Raw genomic sequence first — 21,332 nt, 5'->3', positions numbered from 1 at the left:
ACATCAATTCTGATTTATCATTCATTCTACAAGTGAATCAAAAGCATGACGTGTGAAATTATGTGTGTATATTTACTCCTGTTTTTTATCAACGTATGCCTTCCTTTCAGTTTCTCGTTCTACTTTCTTGTTCCCTTTCAACATAGTAAAGAATGCATGTAAGTATACCGCAAAAAATTAAATTACAGTAACCTCAAATAACAAATGTAGTGTACATGCAGGCATTTTTAAAAGGCTCAATTGGGAGAGAATAGGGTCGTTGAACTTATTGACTTTTGTCAAAGCATATTTTACGGCAGATGAGTGTTGAGTAAGGAGTGTAATTAATTCACAAAGCTTTACAGCATTCTCAAACAAAAAAAAGTGAGTTCATGTTCCACAAGATATGAATAAAAGATTAAAAAGTGTCAAAAGAAATTTCATTTTTTATCAAGTTACAACATTAAGTATGCAACTTATGTTATCTGTCTCATTATGAAAGAGTTTAACATTCGTGTTTAATAATCAAAAGAGAAAGAGCGATAAGTCCACATAACTTTTTATGCTAAAGCACTTTTTTACTCGCACAATATTTACACGAAGTGTAATTAAACGTCATTTGCCGACTCTTATAGTTGAATTAAGTTTATGATGATCGTGAAACTTACCATATTCATTATAATTTTTTATGTTGCTCAAGTATTGTGGATAGATACAAGAAATGAACTATTAAGCTTAGTAAATCAATTTCGTACACCTGCATGATACATTATTATCACCATTGTCGTCAGCATCTGGTGAGTGTCGCAAGCAAAATGAGATGAAAACATTAAACATTGAATGATGTTTTGAGAAAAATGGATCGAAACATTGTTCAAGCAACAACTTGAAACAGTCAACAATGAAACATTGAAACATCACAAATGTTTTAATTTTGAATAAATTCTCAACGGCTAAATTTGAGATTATGCCAAATGCTGATGGACTTGACAAATATTTAGAGAAAGAAGAAAAATCATTCCTAATTACACAAGTGATGTTTATTTGAAAAATTATGAAGATAAATTGCTTGCTTTAGGAAAAAAGATTTCTAGAACTTCTGGGTCATGACCGGCCAGTTTTGGGATCACTTTGAGTTATTTATTAAGGATAATCATTTTTAAAATCAATTAGCAACACATCCTTTTCTGATAATTATTTGAAAGTCTCTTGACTTTCAGCACTTAGAAATTTACAGGCAATTTAATCAAGTTCCGAAAAATGTAAGCTTTAAGACAGTTTATTCTCAAGTCATCTGTTATAAAGTACACAAATGCTCTAATTTCACGTTATCGACAGCACGTCCAATAAATAACGATAGTGCGACATCCAATATTTATTTGTTGAAATGTCTATACATCTCTTGTGGCCGTGAAAGGATGAGTTTGCGTTTAGACTTCATAGCAAGTTCATTTCGTATGTATAAATTCTAATTGTATTCAGTCAGCATTAAACATTCTACAAGGTAGCGTAGAGTCTAGGTCGATGAACGGAATTGTTGAATCCTGATAAGATAGGTAATCAAATCGAGTGCATAAAATTTCATAATGGAGTTCCCATTATTAGTCAATTATGGAAAATTGTCTTATGGCTGTTTACTAAAAGCATTAATTTATTATCTGTCGGCAGCTAATCCACAACACGGGTAATATTTTATGATGCAATATTGAGAATATTTGGATATATTTTATCATCGGTTCCAAGGTAAATTTTTCATTTATTTACTGCGAAATGCAATTAATTTTCATCATTGAATGCTTGCTTGTGGACCAATATATCTGTTTTCGTCATCAATGGCTTCTCTATTTACTACGATATAACACCAAACTGTCATCCTTTCACACGCACATACTATTTATTTGTTTGATTACATTAATGTCATTTCCATACAGCTACATAAAAACAAACTATATCAAAGGATGTGTGAAATATTGAGAGAAGCAACACAAGTAATAGCCGTGTACATTCATTCAAATAAAATTGCTTGGGTAACAAGGAAAGTCAGTCATCGACTATCCATTGAGGGAATAAGACTCAAAAACTAATCTCGTGTTCTCAGTGAAAGTTAGTTATGATAATTGGTTTAGATTATTATCTAATCATAACTGTTGATAACAAAGGTGTGTGTGGATTTTTACATAATTTTTTTTTGTTCTTATCCGCGTTTAATTTGTTTTAAAGGTTGAGAAACTACTGGAATAAAATTAATTACATTTCATTAATTTCCATTATTTTCGCGAGTTCTATTATTTTTTCTAATATGTATGTGACGTGAACCATATGGACCTTTGTGAAATATAAGTGCTGAATAAAGGAATATTTTGAATAAATTACCTAAATTTAGAGATTGTGAGGTGTGAAAAATTTTCGTGACAAGGAAAATTAATCAATTTATAACTCATCATAATTTAGAAATAGAAGGCAATTCTTGGAAGGGATCGTTCACTTATTAAGTTCAGTTTGTATGTGAAAAATATTATATGAGAGGAGAAATCTCTAAAATTTGGTGTATTAACAGAATTTAAATGTTGTTAGAAGGCATTCGGTTGTGACGTCAATAATTAGGAAGGTTCTGTTTATAGCTTGAAGTCAAATCGACTTTTAAATGAAATTGAACCCTTTTTATTTGATTTTTTCATTTAAAATCTAAGTCACAATAAAACGAAGATTTTGATCAAAATATCATTGAAATATCAATTTTTTGTAAAATGAATTCTCCATTTTTTGATGGACTCCATTTATTACTCGAGGGTAGGCCAAGTTTCGCTTCGAAATTTTGAATTAGAATTAAATAAGGAAATTATTCTGGGTAAAACGTTTTTGCCCCAATATAAAACTCAAAAATTCAAACTTTTTGCTAGAGAACATAACTTGTCATAATATTTAGTTTTGCTAAAAAATCCAAAAAAAATCTGGTTTTCCAATTGTTAATTCAAAAGGGCAGGTCTAAAGTCTTAAAATATAAATCTACAGTTTTGGACGAAATATAAGTTATAGCCGAAAACTGTAAAAGCAGGGGTTCATGCCGATCCCTGAAAAAATCATGTGTTTTATTACTCCCAAAAATAAACTAATTTTTCATCGGTAAATGAATTATTTCACCAGAATTTTACATTTAGGTAAATAGCTCATTTTATTGATGAAAAATTGGTTCTTAATGGAATTGTAAAAATGTGTAGGCGTCCATGAAATTTAATAGTTAACTCATTCGTGATAATCGAAAAATTGATATTTGTGTCATAAATTCTTTTTCTGTTTTTACGAAGGAAGCATTCATATTTAGAACTGTATTGTCTTTTGTACATGTAAAAGTGCTAAAATTAGTGAATAATTCAGTTTTAGAATAATTAACAATATGCCAACTACGATGCATTTCCTTCCACCTCCAAAAATGGTACGAACAAAAAGCTCAAATTATAGAGAAAAGGATAGTGACAATGGAAGTGACAGTGAATCAAACACTTATCTTAGGTCAAACAGATGGAAGGTGAGTGACTTGTTTATGGACCTATAAATAGATATAATAGAACTGACCCTCGAGATCATAAAGCCCTTATGTATTAATTGAATTATGACCATAACACCTTGCATTTATTATTAAATAATTTGTGTATAAATTTTGGAAACACTATAAATAATTTCCCATGGCAATATTCAATTCCTACAATGTGGCTAAGTCATGCGGACAGATTCAAGTATTTTTGTTACATTTCTGTCATATTCTATCAATTCATATCACATCAAAACCTATACATAAATACATGACTTAATTTATTGTAAGGCTTCACAGAATTCAAAAGCATTCGGTATTGTCTGTCTGTCGTCATTATTGTTTCCTACTCGAAACACACCCATTTTAATTTTGTTTTCCTTATATGTGATATCGGAAAACAGTTTTATTGTTTTCTACATTTACTTATCTCAATTAATGGTATTAATTTAATTGTCTGTTAATCCTCTCGCAATATAACATGTCGTCTGATTACAAAATTTTGCGAAAAATCATCAGTCTTGGATATTGAGTCGAATTGGAAGGAGTAATGCGATAGATTCTGATGAAAATAGTGATACGAAAGTTTCCAACACTCCCAATGAGTTGCAGGCAATTTTAGTGACAAAAGAAAAGGAAAAAGAGAGTGATGTTTGCTTATTGGTTGATTCACCATACAGAATACTAAGGGTGAGTTTTTAGCATAAAATCGATTGCTATTTATATTTGTTGTGTATTCATGTTAAAGTGTGCTTTTGTCTTATTGTTTTATGGTCAATAACTTTTTAACAATTTTGAAAATATTTACATTAATTTTTATCAGAACTTGAAGTTGAAGCTTGAAATTTATGTGGAATTGAGCTGACTTATGTCGATTTTTCCATAAATAATCAGAGTCGACTTCGAGCTCTTTAAGTGTTTTTGAATCCTAGTTTTAGATGTCAATAGAGTGGGAGGGGGTGGTGAAAATATTCATAAATTCACCACCCCCTTTTCTATTTTTATCTTGATCCCAAATAGTTCTTAGAAGTTCTAACATGTAAGATTCAACTTCTTTTAATATGAAATAAAAGAAAATTTCTAAATTTGATATTCTCAAAAGCTTAAAGTAACCTTGATCGTACGATCTTTTATCTCAACATCAAATGCAATTTTTAAGCTCCACAAAACACAACACCACAACTAAAGTCACATGCTGTTAAATGTGAAAGCTATAAAGCCTCATTCAACAAGTGATTTTTTACTATCGTATACTATAGATAGACATTGAGAGAGAATCCTCGCAACATTACTCTTTATGTAAAAGCTTTCTCGAAAGCTCGTGTTAGTTCTCTTCGTGACTTTCTCTCTATTTTGTTGTGTATTAATTTACCCCATCAATTAATTACACAACATTGTTATTATTAAAGGACGATCAAAATGCAATTGTGTTTGGCTTATTCTCAATGGAGAGTAACAATGGAGTTACATGATAAGTTATGAATGAATATTGTTGTTCGAATAATTCGAAATTGAGATGGCTGTAAAGTATAAAAGGAGGTTGTATAGCTGTGCAATTTTCAGTCGTCCTTTGGAAATTGCCGTGATTGTTTTGAAGTGGAAGTGATATTAAATATTTAAGTGCTTAACTTTATTAAACTTTAAATATATTGGAATTGAATTTTTAATGAAAATAAGAATCAAATTTGCGGATAAAGATTAAAAGATTGCCTAAAAAGGACTTAAAGTAGCTTTAACAATTTCAAGTGTTTGTGAAAAATATTGAGTGCTGTGAAAGGATGCCAAGACCATGAAAAGGATTAATAAAATTAAAGATCAATGGAATTGAAAAATATTCCAAAAATAATAAATTAAAGCTGTGTAAAATTAACAATTTTTATCAAAATGAGTGACACAAAAGTTGAGAAATCAGTTTACGACCGTAAATATTGAGATTATCCCGAATAAATGAAACATCCTTATCATTTTTAATCCGTTAGTCTATTTAGTCTATTTGAAAGAGTGTATAATTTGTGTTCTTGCACTTGAGAATTAAGAGAAAGTATTTTTGAGATAATAAATCACACTCCCCAATTATTAAAATTATTTGTTCCTTTGAGACTGCAAGAATTAATAAAGTATGAACGTTTATTCAGCAGAAGAGATGTATTCAAAGATATCAAAAATTATTGATGATAAGAAAAGTGGTCGAAAAGCAAATCGAATTGCAATAAAACCATTAACACTTCCAAGAAATTGGACTAAAGTACTTCGTCTCGGTCCTGCAAGCAAAATGTCAATCGAAGAAATTTTTGAGGTGATAAATGTGAAGAAAAAAAAAAACTTTTGATGGATTTTGTTTGCCTGTATGTTGAATGTTGATAAAAGGCTACTCATAAAAATTACTAGTTCCTTCACAGTAATCAACTAGAAATTGAATTTCGTCTCGTATGAAGGAAAGGATATTATGATTGCAATGCGTTGGATTATAAATTAGATATTTATGAATCCTGTCAGAAAAATGTATTTTTGTGGAAAATATTTGATATTAAATTATAATGACAATCTGTAGTCCGGCCAATCGTCTCATTTCTATTCTTTATCCTTTATTGCATAATGAGATTTAAAGCTTCAGACATTACTATTTTTAGTAATCTATTTCACATGAGAATACATAAGACTTTCCAAAAAACTATTAGAAGAGATTTTACAAGTCTTCGTTAGTGATAAGGCACGAATTAAATATTACAGCATCCAAAAATGTCATCATTGTTCACAAAAAGTTCCTTTACAAATTTATTATAGAATTCTTACGAAATTAAATTACTTCTTGTTTTCTCTATAAGTGCTTGAACAATATTAAATGACAAGTACTTTAAAATTATAAAACAGTGGTGTAGTGCCGCAAACTCATCCCCTACCTCCTGCTTCTTCAGAATTTGAATACTCAGAATTTTAATTTCTTTTTTGTATGGCACGGAATCATTATGCGGACAATATTTGGGTATTTCGGCATTTGTTCAAATAGTAAACACCAGAACTCGGATTTTCTATGGTAAAGTCGACTCGATTCCATACAAAATTTGGGTCGACTCCGAGTTATGAAAAAGTCCCAATAATTGACATGCCCATGAGTCATCCAAGTAAAGAGTAGGGTTCGGTCGGCTGGCCTTCATTTATTGTGTTTTAGATGCCTAATAGCTGTACCTAATAGTTAGTTATAGGCCTGCAGTTTTGAACGAGGTCTTATAAGATGACAGACTTGTCTCACATAAATGATTTAATGTGCCGCACCCTAAAAAGATTGAGAATCACTGCTCAAAATATTTACGTTAATGAAAGTGACAGGAATCTTTTTATAATTTTCACTTACCTTACCTAGAATCTTAACAATGAACTAGAACTGTGCTAGTAATTTTCAATAATGTAGTCGTTTATGGTATAAAAACACTTCAATTTAAGGTGTCATATTTTAATTAAAATTACAAATCAGAACAATTATGAATCGTAATTAATTTCTATTGAAAATTTGTTCTTGATTTCAATGCATGATGTAAGATTTTTTTCCTTTAGTTTCTACCGAAAGACGCTAAATGTGTTGGAAATACAGCTTTTATATAAATGGATGTCAAGTCAAATTAAATCGTTATTTGACTATTCTTGCTTGAGAACTGCAATATCCTAATTTATGTGTAGTAGCAAACATGTCAATGAGAAGGAGAAAAAATTGTTTTATGCTTTTTGCAAACTTTCCAAATCAATGTTGTAGTAATTAAGAAGCTTAATAAAATATTAATAGTGAATAAATATACTTTTTATCGAATCACTGTAGGCTGCTGAACGAGGAAACTTGGACGAATTTGTGCGTTTGTATCAGTTTGACAACACAAGATTGACTGTTAAAGATGGTCGGGGTCGCACAGTTGCCCATCAAGCAGCAGCAAAAAATAGAAAAAATATTCTACTATTTATCCATGAAATGCATGGTGATCTCAATTGCCAAGACAATACAGGCTCGACACCATTACATTTTGCAGTAGAAAACGATTCCTTTGATGCCATTGAATTTTTACTACAAGTGTAAGAAGTATAATTATACTCAGTCTTTAATGGCATTGAATTTAATTCAATTCCCTTTAAATATTCTCTTTGCTACACAGTCCTGTCAAGACAAACATTCTTAACGATAGAAAATTCTCGTCTCTACATCTTGCAACATTATTGAATAAAGTGAATGTCCTTAAAATCATGGCAAAATATCGCGATATATTTGACATTCAACAAGGAGGGGAACATGGCAGAACTGCCTTACATCTTGCAGCCATTCAAGATCATGAGGAATGTGCCAGAATTTTAGTAAGTCACATGATATCTTTAATTCTTATCAATGTCACTTAAATTTTACTATTGCTACATATAGATTACCGAGTTCGGAGCATCACCCAGGTCAGCATGTAATCTCGGTAAGTGTCATTCTAGCTTTAATAAGAAATATAAATAATTATAATCTTATTGATTAAAATATCAAATTTCCAATCAAATTAACTTTAGGCTATTATCCGATACATGAGGCTGCCAAAAATGCTAGCAGCAAGACGATGGAAGTTTTTCTTCAGGTAAAATTTCATTATTTTAAAAATATTAATTAATTTTGTCTAATTAATCAATCCATTTCTCTAATTGACTATTCATATCATGCTGTCTAATCGACTTAAAAAATATACATTACATATAAAAGTGGGGTGAATCAAAGGGATGTACAAGGGAGGAAATGATATCATTTTATGATTCTGAAGGGAACTTACCATTGCACTCTGCCGTCCATGGAGGTGATATAAAAGCTGTTGAACTTTGTTTAAAGTCAGGTGCTAAGATTTCAACACAACAACATGACCTTTCCACACCAGTTCATCTAGCTTGGTATGACATATTATTCATCTCTCATGTATTGTTTAGATTATATCACTTCCTTTCTAATATGCTTAACAGTGCTCAAGGCGCAATTGAAATTGTTGAATTGATGTTTAAAATGCAACCGCAAGAGAAGAAGACGAGTTTATTGTGTACGGATATACAGAAAATGACTCCATTACATTGTGCTTCAATGTTTGATCATCCACCACTTGTTGAGTTTCTAGTTAATGAAGGAGCTGATATAAATGCTCTGGGTATGGCATTATTAACATAATTATTGTACAAATTTTTCAATACCAAACTTTTATGTTTAGATAAAGAAAAGCGTTCGCCAATATTATTGGCAGCATCGCGGTCCGGATGGCGAACTGTTCATGTTTTAATCCGATTAGGAGCCGATATTCATATTAAGGATGTTAATCAACGAAATATACTTCATTCAATTATTCTTAATGGTGGACGATTGGAAGAATTTGCTGATGAGATTAATAAGCATTCGGAATGTAGTTGGAGTGAATTTTTAAATGAAAAGGATATATCGGGTTGTTCTCCTTTACATTATGCATCGCGTGAAGGCCACATTAGATCTCTGGAGAATCTAATTCGACTAGGCGCATGTATTAACTTGAAAAATAATAATAATGAGTCTCCATTGCATTTTGCTGCACGATATGGACGATATAATACTGTAAAGCAGCTCCTTGACTCGGAAAAAGGAACATTTATTATCAATGAATCTGATGGCGAAGGATTGACACCTCTGCATATTGCATCACAACAAGGACATACACGTGTTGTTCAATTGCTATTAAATCGTGGTGCACTTCTACATCGTGACCATAAGTACGCATTCTTGATGTTTAATCTATTTTTATTCTACGTCTAACTTTTCCTTTTTATTATAATCTAGTGGTCGTAATCCATTGCATTTGGCTGCCATGAATAATTATACGCAGACTGTTGAACTTCTACATTCAGTACATAGTCATTTGTTAGATCAAGTTGATAAAGATGGGGTGAGTGAAATGATTTTTATCCTTAATATCTGGCTTTATTCGTGCCTTTTATTAATTAAATCAATGACCACAACCTGCTACATACTGAGAAATATTGATTATTTATTGTGAGTTAATTGAGTAATTGATCCTAAATATAACATTTTGTTGACCCGCAGAATACAGCACTACATTTGGCAACAATGGAAAATCAACCGAATGCAGTTTCATTGCTCTTATCTATTGATTGTAAACTTTTATACAATAATATGGACTTATCAGCTATAGATTATGCTATCCATTATAAATATCCTGAGGCTGCATTAGCGATGGTCACTCATGAAGAGCGCGGAAATGAAGTGATGAGCTTAAAGAGTGGCAAACATCCTTGCGTGACATTAGCTTTAATTGCATCGATGCCAAAGGTTTTTGAAGCTGTTCAAGATAAATGCATAACGAAAGCTAACTGCAAGAAGGATTCAAAATCATTTTACGTGAGTGCTAAGCATGCTCGCCTTTTTAAGACAAATTTCAAATTTACAAATAATATTAACATCAATTCTTTGAATCCCTAACTAATTTTACAACAGATAAGATATTCATTCCGTTGCTTTCTATGCCCACAATATTATACTCAAGTGGATGAGAAAACTGGAAATGCGCTTAACATTTCCGAACCAATTCCATTGCCAGCAATGAATGTAAGCTGACATGCAATCTAAGCATACTTTTCTTCAAATCTGTTCTTCCTTAATGGTCGTTATTGTTTCTTAGCTACATACTTAGATAAATAGGATAGAGACAATTCAATATGAGACTTGAGAATCTGTTGTTTAATGTTAAATGTTTGCATCTCATCAATAGACGATTTACTTTATTTGGAATGAACTTTTTTTTAGATACATATAGATATAGATAGATCATTTATTTTTATTTCCCATAGATCAAATATTCATTTCATGTTTATCAAAAGTCAAAGGAAAAAATCGGATTCATAAGAGAATCAATGAATGATCCAAACTGGTTACCTCCTCCTTTGCAAGTTTGTAATGTGAGTTTATAGTTGATGTTGTGATTTGTGTTATGTTAGGTGACATCCCATATTGTTTAAGAACTAATTCTGCATGCAATGCTTTGAATTAAATCTACTAAATCAGTGGTGGACAACCTGTGCGCCGCTAATATTTTGGAAACCGTGTGTCGTATGTCATCAATATATGCCGCGAAAAATAGAAAGTTGCCCATTAATAAGCTAAATAGATGTTATAGTTAAGATATTAGTCAATACCCCTCGACTTTGAGCTCTATCCTCTTCAATGTCTTCCGCTTATATGATACTATTACAGCTTGGCATGGATGTAGCATTGTGATTGACAAAAGCTAAAATGTTGTCGACATGACTGACAATATTTTAGATAGCAAGCTACAGTTTCAATGTGCGACAACTAAGTGATTAACATATTGCAAGCGACTACTGTTCAGTTCTAACTTTACTGTCTGCTTGGCAACTGTATGGACGTGCATCGTTCGGGAATATATTGAAATAGACTGTTTTGTATATTCCGAGTGGCACAAACTAGTCGCCAAGATACCAATTATGTCGAAATACTCAGAAAGGCGTGAAGTAACCCTGACACCATCAAGATGATTGTGTAGTATGCGCCTCGGATTTATATATTTACTACATTGTGAATATTTCATGCATTTTCATCATCAATGCATGCATTCTATTCAGAGAATCTCTCAAAATCTTAAACTTTTCATGCATGCCCTTCTATGAATAAGAAAGTGTTTTATGTATTTTTTATTGTCTGCTTCCATTTATGTATAAATTACATTTATATCAAACAACAAATAAGAATCAAAATTAAATTTTCTTTCACGTCGTCTCCATCAATATTAAAAAAACTTGCCTCGAACAAACAGGCTATGGTACAACATGGAAGAGTTGAGCTTCTAGCACATCCTTTGAGTCAAAAATATCTTCAGATGAAATGGAATAGCTATGGAAAATACATTCATATTGCAAATTTACTAATCTACAGTATTTATTTGACTTTTACTACGATGTATTCCTCGCTTTTGATGAAGAACGAATCGATACGAGTATGAAGCATAGATAAAATGATAAGATGATTTATTCCAATTTACATATTTGCAATTTTTTAGATTTCGTCGTTCAACGAAAGTAATGATGTTAGCGGATCTGACGGAGCACTAAATGCAACAAAGTCTGACGACGAGTATTACAAAAGAATTGAAGTAAATTCAGGAATGTTCATTTCTGGAGCGGTAGTCTTCACATATGCCCTAGTCTGTTCGATACGGGAAGTAATACAGCTTAGTCAAAAAGGATATCATTATCTATTTGAGCCTGTTAATTTTGTGTCTTGGCTACTTTACATCAACACATTAATTATGATCTCTCCGATATTCACCAATGGCTATGTCTGTGACTTCCTATATTCAGCAGCATCATTTACCATATTTTTGTCATGGTTTAATCTCCTCCTACATCTACAACGATTTGACCAAATTGGAATCTACGTCGTCATGTTTTTGGAAATATTACAGACGCTAATTAAAGTCCTGATGGTATTCTCCATACTAATCATTGCTTTTGGACTTGCATTCTTCATTTTACTGTCAAATGTTGAAAATCCACAAGCAAATCATCTGTCATTCCAAACCATTCCAATGTCTTTGATGAGATCATTTTCTATGATGCTTGGAGAAATGGATTTTGTTGGAACATTCATTCAGCCCTTCCATATGAAACACCTCCCTTATCCTTATGCTTCATTTGCTATTTTATGTAAGTTTATTAACATTTATATGAACAATAAGTAAGGATTCTTATTGCAATTTCAGTCTTATTCATGATTTTAATGCCAATCCTTTTGATGAACTTGCTGATTGGTTTGGCTGTTGGTGATATTGAAAGTGTCAAAAGAAATGCACAATTGAAACGTTTAGCGATGCAGGTGAGAATGCTGCTTATGTAATGTATTAGCTACGTAAAATTCAATAATTTTAATTACAGGTGGTATTACATACAGAACTTGAAAGGAAGTTACCTCAAGTGTGGCTGGAGAAGGTTGACAAAACAGAACTAATTGAATACCCAAATGAGGTGAGTCGGCAATGATGAATATTTTATTTAATTCTTAATTCTTTCCATTTGATACAGGCAAAGTGTAAAGTGACTATGCTTGACTCAATACTGCGAAAATGGTTCTGCAACCCATTCAACGAGTCGGAAAACTGTAAACAGCTTCTTTATTTTGTATTTTATATTAATAAATTTCTAAGAAAAACCATTTAATTTTACAGCTGGTCTGGAGTTTGTCCTAGATAATACTTGTGAAGACTATTTGATGTCAGAGATTGAAAAACAAAAGAATAAATTGAAGGATTTAACAAAAATGATGGAACAGCAACATCAACTTCTTCGATTGATTGTTCAGGTAAGTCAAATGGACTGGAGTTCCTCAATAATTTCTTTTTGATTGCATTCATTTATAAAATAGCACATAGACAAATAGCACATAGTTCATAGAAAGGAGTGACTAGTGTAATTTCCTTAAAACATTTCATTTCTCACAACTGTTTCATTTTCTCGTCATTTTGCTTACTTCTATTCCTTCCTTAGAAAATGGAAATAAAATCAGAAGCCGATGATGTTGACGAAGGCGTTTCAGTGAAAGAAGCACGTCCATTATCAGCTATATCAAATGAAAATCCATCCAAATGGACCTCACCTCGGATCAGGAAGAAATTGAGGACATTAAAGAGCTTTAGTAAAAGTATTTCTCCATAAACAACGAATTTTTTAGGAATCAATAGCTAAAGAGACTTTGTTCTATTAATAGATTAAGCATATAAACTAAGATTTTATAGCTGTTTTAATCAAAAATTGTTTGAATGTAAATCACAAATTAACAGTTACTAATTTTGTACGGAAACATGTTACTTAATGTGTCATCATAAGGGATTTTTAATATGGTTTAACTATAGACAGTACATTAGATATCTATAGGGGTCATTCACATATGACGTCAATCTTATATTGTTGAATTTGAGATTTTGGAAACGAATTTACTGACAAGTGTCTTAAAATCATATGATTGTCATCATAAGTGAATGACCCCATATCCATACATGTCTAAAGCTATTCATGTCACAGAAGTGAAACTTGATTATTTTTCTTAGGAACTTCCAATTTTAAGATACATCCATAATTTCCATAAAATATACAAGACTAATCAAAACTATTAAGAAAACTGAATGCATTCAGAAACCCTCATAATGAAGGTATTTCCGTTTTGTCAATTTCTGTTGATGCTCACAGCTCAATAGACTTACTTCTATATGTATTCAACAAATTTTTCAGTAAAGATCAAATTCTAAGTAAATGTTTATTGGCTTTATGTTCATAAAACTTACATGTGTTGCAAATTTTATGTGAATTGATAAATAAATCGTTTATATGTTTTAGCACTTCATATGGACCTTCTTTAATTTAATTAGGTGCCTTGTTCATTTGTTACGTTTCACTTGCGTTCCACAAGAAAAAACAAGTTTTTAGCTAATCATATCGAGTTCCCTGAACAGTTAGTATTAGAAATGTTAAAAAGTCATATACTCAAAAATGTGAACGTAATAAATGAATGAGCCCAAAATTAATGATCAAAATTTTAGAAAGTTAAAAAATGCATCAAAAAAGAACAAAAAAAGATTTCCCATACCGGGAATTGAACCCGGGCCTTCTGGGTGAAAGCCAGATATCCTAACCACTAGACAATATGGGATGATTATTTCATATTTTCAGTTTGGATAAAGTTACCATATAAACCTTTATTGATTTATTTATAGTGATTTTTTATGATGTCCAATTTTTTTGGTGGTGGGAAGATTGTTAGAAAAAAGTATAGAAAAAGGAAAATCCAAAAATTTATTCTCATTTTAATTATCATTCCATTTCAAATTTTGAAACAAAATTCGTTATTTTTTTTGACGTCATATAAAAAACGACCAATTAAGGAAAGTTTCTTGATATTAATTTTACCTCGTTTTTAATGGATAAAAAATATATAAACCTTAATTAATAAAATTTCAGATTTTGAACAATTTCTCCCTTAAATCTACCTGTGAAGTCAACATAAAGTCCATAGCACATGAAAATAGAAGCAGAAAAATGCCGGCATGTAAAAAAAGATGCGAATTTTTAAGAAACTTTCGCATCTCTGAACAACCAACACAAGCATATTTAAATAAGAAGCAGACAGAGGCATTATTCATCATTCATCAGAAGTTTCTCGTTGCAAACGCTTCGACGTGTGAAGTGAAAATTTTCAAATTAATTTAACTATACATTTTCAACTTTTTAATACTTAAAGTAAGTAAAATTTTGTTACTAAAACATTAATTTGTCAAAATTTAATTAAAATTCGATGGGGAATAATGAAAAAATGGAATAAATTCTTTTTCGGGTCATTCAATCAGGTCATTTGAGGAAAAAAAATCCGAAATGGCTTCGCTTGTTAAAATTCAAAGAAATTATAATTTATAAATGAAAGAAAATGAATTTTCATTAGTATTGGAACTAGAAATATACAAGCATAGATGCATTTTCATTAAAATTTAAAGATTTTCAAATTTTCAAGATGGCATTGGCATAGAAAAAAGTTTCCTTCAGATTTCATAAAAAGTACAGCTTGTTCAAAAATCATTTTTTTAGGGTGAATCACCTTCTTTCTTCCTTTCTTTTCTCCATTCTTTCGTACACTTGTTTCTAATATATATATACAAGTTTCTCACACATCACAGCATTTACAGCTGCATTTATTTACAGTTTTATGCCTATTAGTTATACATAGATTTTGCACGTATCCAGTTTTTTCTCATAATTTCTTCTTCTTTTTAGTTCCGACAAGAGAAAAAAATCAATACTTTGAACAAAGAAACATGGCTTTCCGTAACAATCGTCGCAACAACCAAGGGGGAAATTTCAATAACAACTATGGCGGTTCTATCAGCCGTGGTAATGTGAATCCATGGAACAATAATATGGATAATGGTCCAAACCGTGGTGGCGGTGGAAACCAAAATGAAGTTGTTGGTGCATTACTGAATATGTTCCGTAATCAGGGAAATATCCCATCATTGATTGAAAATATGGGTAATGGATTCAACCGTGGAAATCAGGGTGGTGGTGGTGGATTCAATGACAACTTCCACGTAAGTACAAAAACGATTAACATAATTAACAAATGATGTAGAAAAAAAATCTAACATGATTGAGCATTAACTTCGTTGAGAGACTTTAATCACTTCTTACTAAGTCCTTATAAGAATTTAAGAATAAAAATTTCAAGAATTTTTAATTTTTTTTCTCAATATGCAGTAAATTAGTAGAGAAGGATTTAGATCTTAGCTATGTAAAATGTTACTTACTTTATTATAATTTTAATTATTACTTAATTATAAATTATGCACATTACATAAAAATAATGTGCATTAAATTTCAATATTAATCAAATGTGAAAATTGAAACTTTTCTAATTTAAGTCAATCAAATTGTTTCTTCTTTCTTCTTTTCTTCAATTTTATGTCAAAATGAAAAATGAAAAATGAATTCTGAAATTTCATGAACATTTGCATTCATACATATGCATATCCCTGTGCATTCAAACATGTGTGTGTTTATATCGGCAAATGCCTTGCCAATAAAAAAAATGCCTGAAATTCTGAAAATTATGACTTCTGTCGCTGATGATCACGTTCTGTTTCACGTCCTGTGCCACTCAACCTACTACGGTAAAATTTATTGGATATATTTGATTTCCGTGCGAATCTGTTCATCGTTATGCCGCACACCGTCTTTCTTTTCTACACGATTCTTTATGATAACCAATTATTCTCACCTCAGCGTGGCGGTGGGCGCAATATGTCCAATAACCGTCGAAATAATAATAATAATAATAATAATCGTGTAGTCAAAGGTGCTATTCGAAAACCGAATGCGGCTAATCGTAAAACGATGGCCAATAATAATAAAAAGAATTCCAATAATTCTAAGCAAAATGATTCGGCGACTGATTCTACAACCAATAACAAAAACACTAATGATGCGAGGTAAGCCTGATCAAATAATTTTCCAAAAAAAAAACATTTTCTAAAATTCAAAAAAAAATATATAAAAATGTATTTTCTAATTTATTTTATATATAATATATATATTCACAAAAGCTGTATATTTCAAGTCGCAAATAACCGCATATACATAAATAGATATATATATTTGTTGTTGTAATTTCATTTATTTTCCTCCTAAAAAAAGCAAAACAAAATTCATATATATTTATTATGTATAGTGTACTTCCTATCATGATGATTATACATAAAAAAATGATCCTTTATTGTCTTTATGCTTACAATACATAAATTATTGTAAATTTTATTCAAAATTTGAACATCAAAGATATGTGCCAAAATTTGGGGAAAAATCTTTCATTCCGAATCTTTCATTCCTCACAATTTTGTAGCTCTATTTTACATTCCCTGCGATGACCTTTTGTATTGTTCAGGTTTTGTTAGAGACATATTCTCTTTTTTTACATAACTACTATATTTCTTTAGTTTAATTAATTTTTTATGATTACCTATTTTATTTTTTACAATTTCGATTTTCATTTGACTGAGCGACATATAGAAAGCCATTTGGCTGCCTATACCGCTCGGGGTTAGTCATTTAATTAATTAGATTCATTGAAATTAATTAATTTTTGCGCAATAATAATGAAAATCTAATTGAAAAAATAATCTAATTCTTTTATAAATATCATATTTTTTTTTCTTAACATGCTGACTACATTGAGTTCCAATAACAATTTTTAATGCCTTAACTTACTATTTTCTATCATTTTTTATATTGATATATTTTCTCAAAAATTATATCAAAATACAATAGAAACGGAAAGGACGTAAAAGGTGAAATCAATGAGAAGGAACCAAAGCGTAAGAACTCTCCATACTCGGATGTTCCAAATGACATGTTCTATTGTCATTTGTGCGCTAAGCATATGTGGGATTCAACATCATTTGAGAATCACTTGAAAGGAAGAACTCATCAAGTAAGTTATAAAGCTAAAGGATTTAGTTCCATAAATCTAACAAACATTTTTAATCATAATCGTAGATGATGAAGGAAGGTGTTGAAGAATCCTACCATCTCAAGGCTAATATGCTTCGTCAAGAGGCAAAGATTGCTGAACAATTGAAATCGATTGAAATTGATCGCTTGAAACGTCTTGGCAAACAAATTCGTGCTGCTAATCAGGTACGCGAATATTGTGCAATGTGCGACTTGAGCTTCTATGGACATTTGTCTACTCACCGTAAAACTGATGGACATTTGGATCTTAAGAAATTCTTGCATCCAAAATGTGACGATTGCAATGCCGAATTCCATAATCGTGCTGAATACGATGACCATTTATTGTCACCACAGCATATGAAGACATGCAAGACTCCACCATCATACAAGTCTGAAGAAAGTCGTAGAAATCGCTTGCAAATCTTAACTGAAGCTGATGAAGTTCAAGGATTACGTGAAGAGAAACCTAAGAAAGAAAAGAAGGAAGTTAAGGAAGGTGAAGCAGCTGATGGTGAAAAGAAAGAAGAAAATGGTGAACCAATGGAAACTGAGGCTGCTGAAGAAGATGCAAAGGCTGAAGAAGAAGCCGAAGATGCTGAAGCAGCTGATAAGCCAGAAATCGAACCAATTTTGGACTTCAAGGACGGTGATGAAATCGGTCCAGAAATTGAGACCAAGATTCCAAAATACAACTGCAAGCGTCAAGTTGGCTTCAGCTTGATTTCCAAATTGATCTGCTTTGAATGTCGCTTATGTAACAAATACTTTGACACTGAAGGAACAGCTGAAATTCATTCACGCACATTCAATCATCACCGTCTCTTCGTCAAATTCCTTAACGAGAAGGCAAATGAAACTAAAATTGCACAAAAACGTGCTGCAGCAGCTGCCGCTGAGGAGAATGAACGTCAAAAGAGAATCAAATTAGAGAGTGAGACTGAAGCAACTCCAGAGGAAGCTGCAAAGCCATCTGATGAATTATACGATCCAACTGAAGCAACTGGAGATGATGATGCAAAGGAGGAAATTACTGATGAAGCCATGAAACAAGTTGCTGAAACTGTTTTGGAGAAGGAACCAGCACCAGTTGAGGCACCAAAGGTTGAAGAAAAACAACCTGAACCAGTTCCAGAACCTGCAAAGGAAGAACCAGCTACCCCAGTTACTCCAGCCACACCAGCTACACCAGCAGCTACAGCTACACCAGCTACTCCAGCAACACCAACACCAGCTCCAGCTGAGAAAGCACCTGAAACTCCAAAAGCCAACGAACAACCTCAACAACAGACACCCAAGTCAAATAACAATACTCCAAACAAGAATTTCAACAATAACCGTGGCGGACGTGGTGGACGTAACAATAATAACAATCAACGTCGCTCAGGACGCTATGGCGGTCGCTTTTAAATTCCGATGGCCTAAGAATTTATCGAATTTAAAAGCAAGCTTCCTCATAATTAGTAAATGATTTTTTTTTAACAAAAGGACAACTGAATCTAATTTAAATATGCGTGTGTTTATCAAGAAAATTCAATTAATTCATACAATAGTATTTAATGTATAAGTGTATTTAAGCTTATAATTTGAAGAGCTTAAATGAGTAAATTTAATACTTTGTATCATTAATTTTAAAAGAAATGACTCAACTTACATGATTATCATTGAAGAGATTTGAATGAATGAAACTATACTTACTACTAAATTAATCTTATTCCTTATTAATCTATCAATTTTTCATATGTCCTCTTCTTCGAATATGCTTTTCTTTTTCACATGACATATTCCAATATGAACTTACTATTAATTATGAAAGGGAAGAGAAAATGTGCAGTAAATTATAATTTTAAGTGTGTAAGGAAATACAAAACAAAGTGGAATGTTCATCAAATTTTTGATGGATATAAGACACCGATTAATATGTCTTGCAATTAAATAGAAGAAATTAGCTCATGACTAAGTAAACAGTACAGATCAATTTTATTTCATTTTGTCTTTCCAGTAATTTGTAATTCTCCACGATTCAACTCACATTTTTGAGTACAATCGAAGTGAATAAAGTAATTTTATGGACTTAGTATATGCTGTGTATATTTTATTAATTCTAACTTTTCAGCCTTTAGTTTAGCGGCCACTCAATTCCCGAGCGACACAATGTAGATTAACATAGCCAGTCATATTCAACACAATACTTGAACTTATTATAGATTCCATAGGATGGACACTTTAACATACAAAGAGCATGCTTTCATGGTACAGAAAACCACTATGGTACCTAAAAGCGGTCACTTTACTGTTTAGGGAAAGCTCTAGGTATCGTCCAAAAATGCAGGCCTGCAGCTTTAGACGAACTTTAAGGTACAACTAAAAACTCCAGCCATGTGGATATAAAACGCAGGAAAAGCAATGCTGCGCATCTAAAATACAAGAAAAGCATACGTGCAGTTCTTGGGCGAACTCTATAACGTCTTAATAGTAAACAAAAAAATACAGTCTAAAATAAAATAAATTTGTTCTTAATTGCTTGCAGTCGCCACAAATGAACAATTCCTAACTGATAATGAAGCTCCTGTTCCGTTGACATGAATGATAAAAACATTTTTGTTGAAAAAATTTCCACAAAAAATGCTGACAATGGAAAATTTTATGGCATTTATTTGATAAATATTAAGTAATGAAAAAGAATATTTTGATGCATATCAGTTCGATTAAAGTTTCTTGGATTAATTTATCATTTCAATACCTTCGATATCTAAGCGCCTTAAATTCTTACATTTTGGAACTCAAACATTGTATTTTGGAATCATATTCCGATTTAAGTCGTGTCGCAATTTCAATAGTTGTTCAATTTTTGTGCTGCATTTTGGGGTTGATCGTAAATTACGTCACAAAAATTTCATTTCATCTATTTTCTAATCCAGTTCATCTCAAGTCCATGTTTCAAACATTTGGAACGTTCCATATTTCTAGAAATTACTTGTGTACGACCAAATAAAGATTGGTAAAGAAGAAGCAAAAATATTGGAAGTAAACATAAATACAATTTCAAATAAAAGTTGCTAATTGCAGTTCCAGAAATTCTATTTTTAGAATGTCTATTTTAAGTCTAATTGACTTACCTGAGGAGATTTTAACAAAAATATTTAGATCAATTGATAACAAGTTCCAATTATCATTGACTTGTAAACTAATTTATAAAATTTGTTGCCGATTGAATAAAAATAAATTCATTGTTAAAATTCATGGAGAATTGGTGAGAATGTGACTAAAGCATTTAATTATTGTAAGAACTAATTTGAAATAATTAATAGATTCTGAAGGACAAGATTTTTAATTCAATTATAAATTCATTAAGAGAATTCGATGAGATTCATGTATGGAATGTAAATAGAAAATCGTTTTCACGAGTCCTGCAAGTGCTCACAATATATAAAGATAAAATCAGAAGCCTTCAGTTGGCGACATTGGAGTTAAGCAAATCGGAACTCATCAATCTTCTTAACGAATTGAGGTGTCTTAATGAAATCGTAATAAAAAGTATAAAGATAAGAAGTTTAGATAATAGGGACGATGATACGAGGATTAACAAAACGAGCAACAGAACTAAATCCATTGAAATTAAAACGAGCGTCAAGACTGTATTTATAGATCAACATTGTGATAGAAACATTTTATCAATTCTCAACGATCTTCCTACTGATAGTATCGAAAAGTTAGTTCTTAGATTTCCAACAAACGATATGCAATCATTACAAACATTTCTATGCAAACAGAATCAATT

General features: G+C 31.4%; 2 protein-coding genes and 1 non-coding gene across 3 annotated transcripts; 2 read left to right on the top strand and 1 right to left on the bottom strand.

Moving 5' to 3' along the window:
* Nucleotides 1-2,043: 2,043 nt before the first annotated feature.
* Nucleotides 2,044-13,888, top strand: TrpA1 (Transient receptor potential cation channel A1). The gene is made up of 20 exons (XM_070645575.1): nucleotides 2,044-2,138; nucleotides 3,355-3,505; nucleotides 4,028-4,198; nucleotides 7,320-7,567; nucleotides 7,648-7,843; nucleotides 7,908-7,950; nucleotides 8,039-8,103; nucleotides 8,226-8,407; nucleotides 8,477-8,655; nucleotides 8,716-9,244; nucleotides 9,312-9,417; nucleotides 9,576-9,890; nucleotides 10,340-10,447; nucleotides 11,323-11,502; nucleotides 11,566-12,211; nucleotides 12,268-12,380; nucleotides 12,440-12,529; nucleotides 12,587-12,662; nucleotides 12,730-12,863; nucleotides 13,049-13,888. Exons 2-20 carry the CDS (start codon nucleotides 3,374-3,376, stop codon nucleotides 13,214-13,216), a joined length of 3,681 nt encoding a protein of 1,226 aa, XP_070501676.1. The 5' UTR covers nucleotides 2,044-2,138; nucleotides 3,355-3,373; the 3' UTR covers nucleotides 13,217-13,888.
* Nucleotides 13,889-14,135: 247 nt separating this feature from the next.
* On the bottom strand, nucleotides 14,136-14,207 carry TRNAE-UUC (transfer RNA glutamic acid (anticodon UUC)). Its single transcript has one exon. It is a non-coding gene; the product is annotated as a tRNA-Glu (tRNA).
* Nucleotides 14,208-14,659: 452 nt separating this feature from the next.
* On the top strand, nucleotides 14,660-19,631 carry Pep (Protein on ecdysone puffs). Its single transcript, XM_070645411.1, has 5 exons — nucleotides 14,660-14,794; nucleotides 15,323-15,636; nucleotides 16,328-16,533; nucleotides 17,369-17,531; nucleotides 17,597-19,631. The coding sequence occupies exons 2-5, from the start codon at nucleotides 15,364-15,366 to the stop codon at nucleotides 18,959-18,961; spliced, it is 2,007 nt and encodes a 668-aa protein (XP_070501512.1). The 5' UTR covers nucleotides 14,660-14,794; nucleotides 15,323-15,363; the 3' UTR covers nucleotides 18,962-19,631.
* Nucleotides 19,632-21,332: the final 1,701 nt, after the last annotated feature.

The sequence above is a fragment of the Chironomus tepperi genome, unplaced genomic scaffold (genome assembly GCF_022539635.2).
Source record: "Chironomus tepperi strain 1889 unplaced genomic scaffold, CSIRO-AGI_Ctep_v1 contig_354, whole genome shotgun sequence".
Classification (NCBI taxonomy): Eukaryota; Metazoa; Arthropoda; class Insecta; order Diptera; family Chironomidae; genus Chironomus; species Chironomus tepperi.
This window is presented reverse-complemented; position numbering and strand designations above follow the sequence as displayed.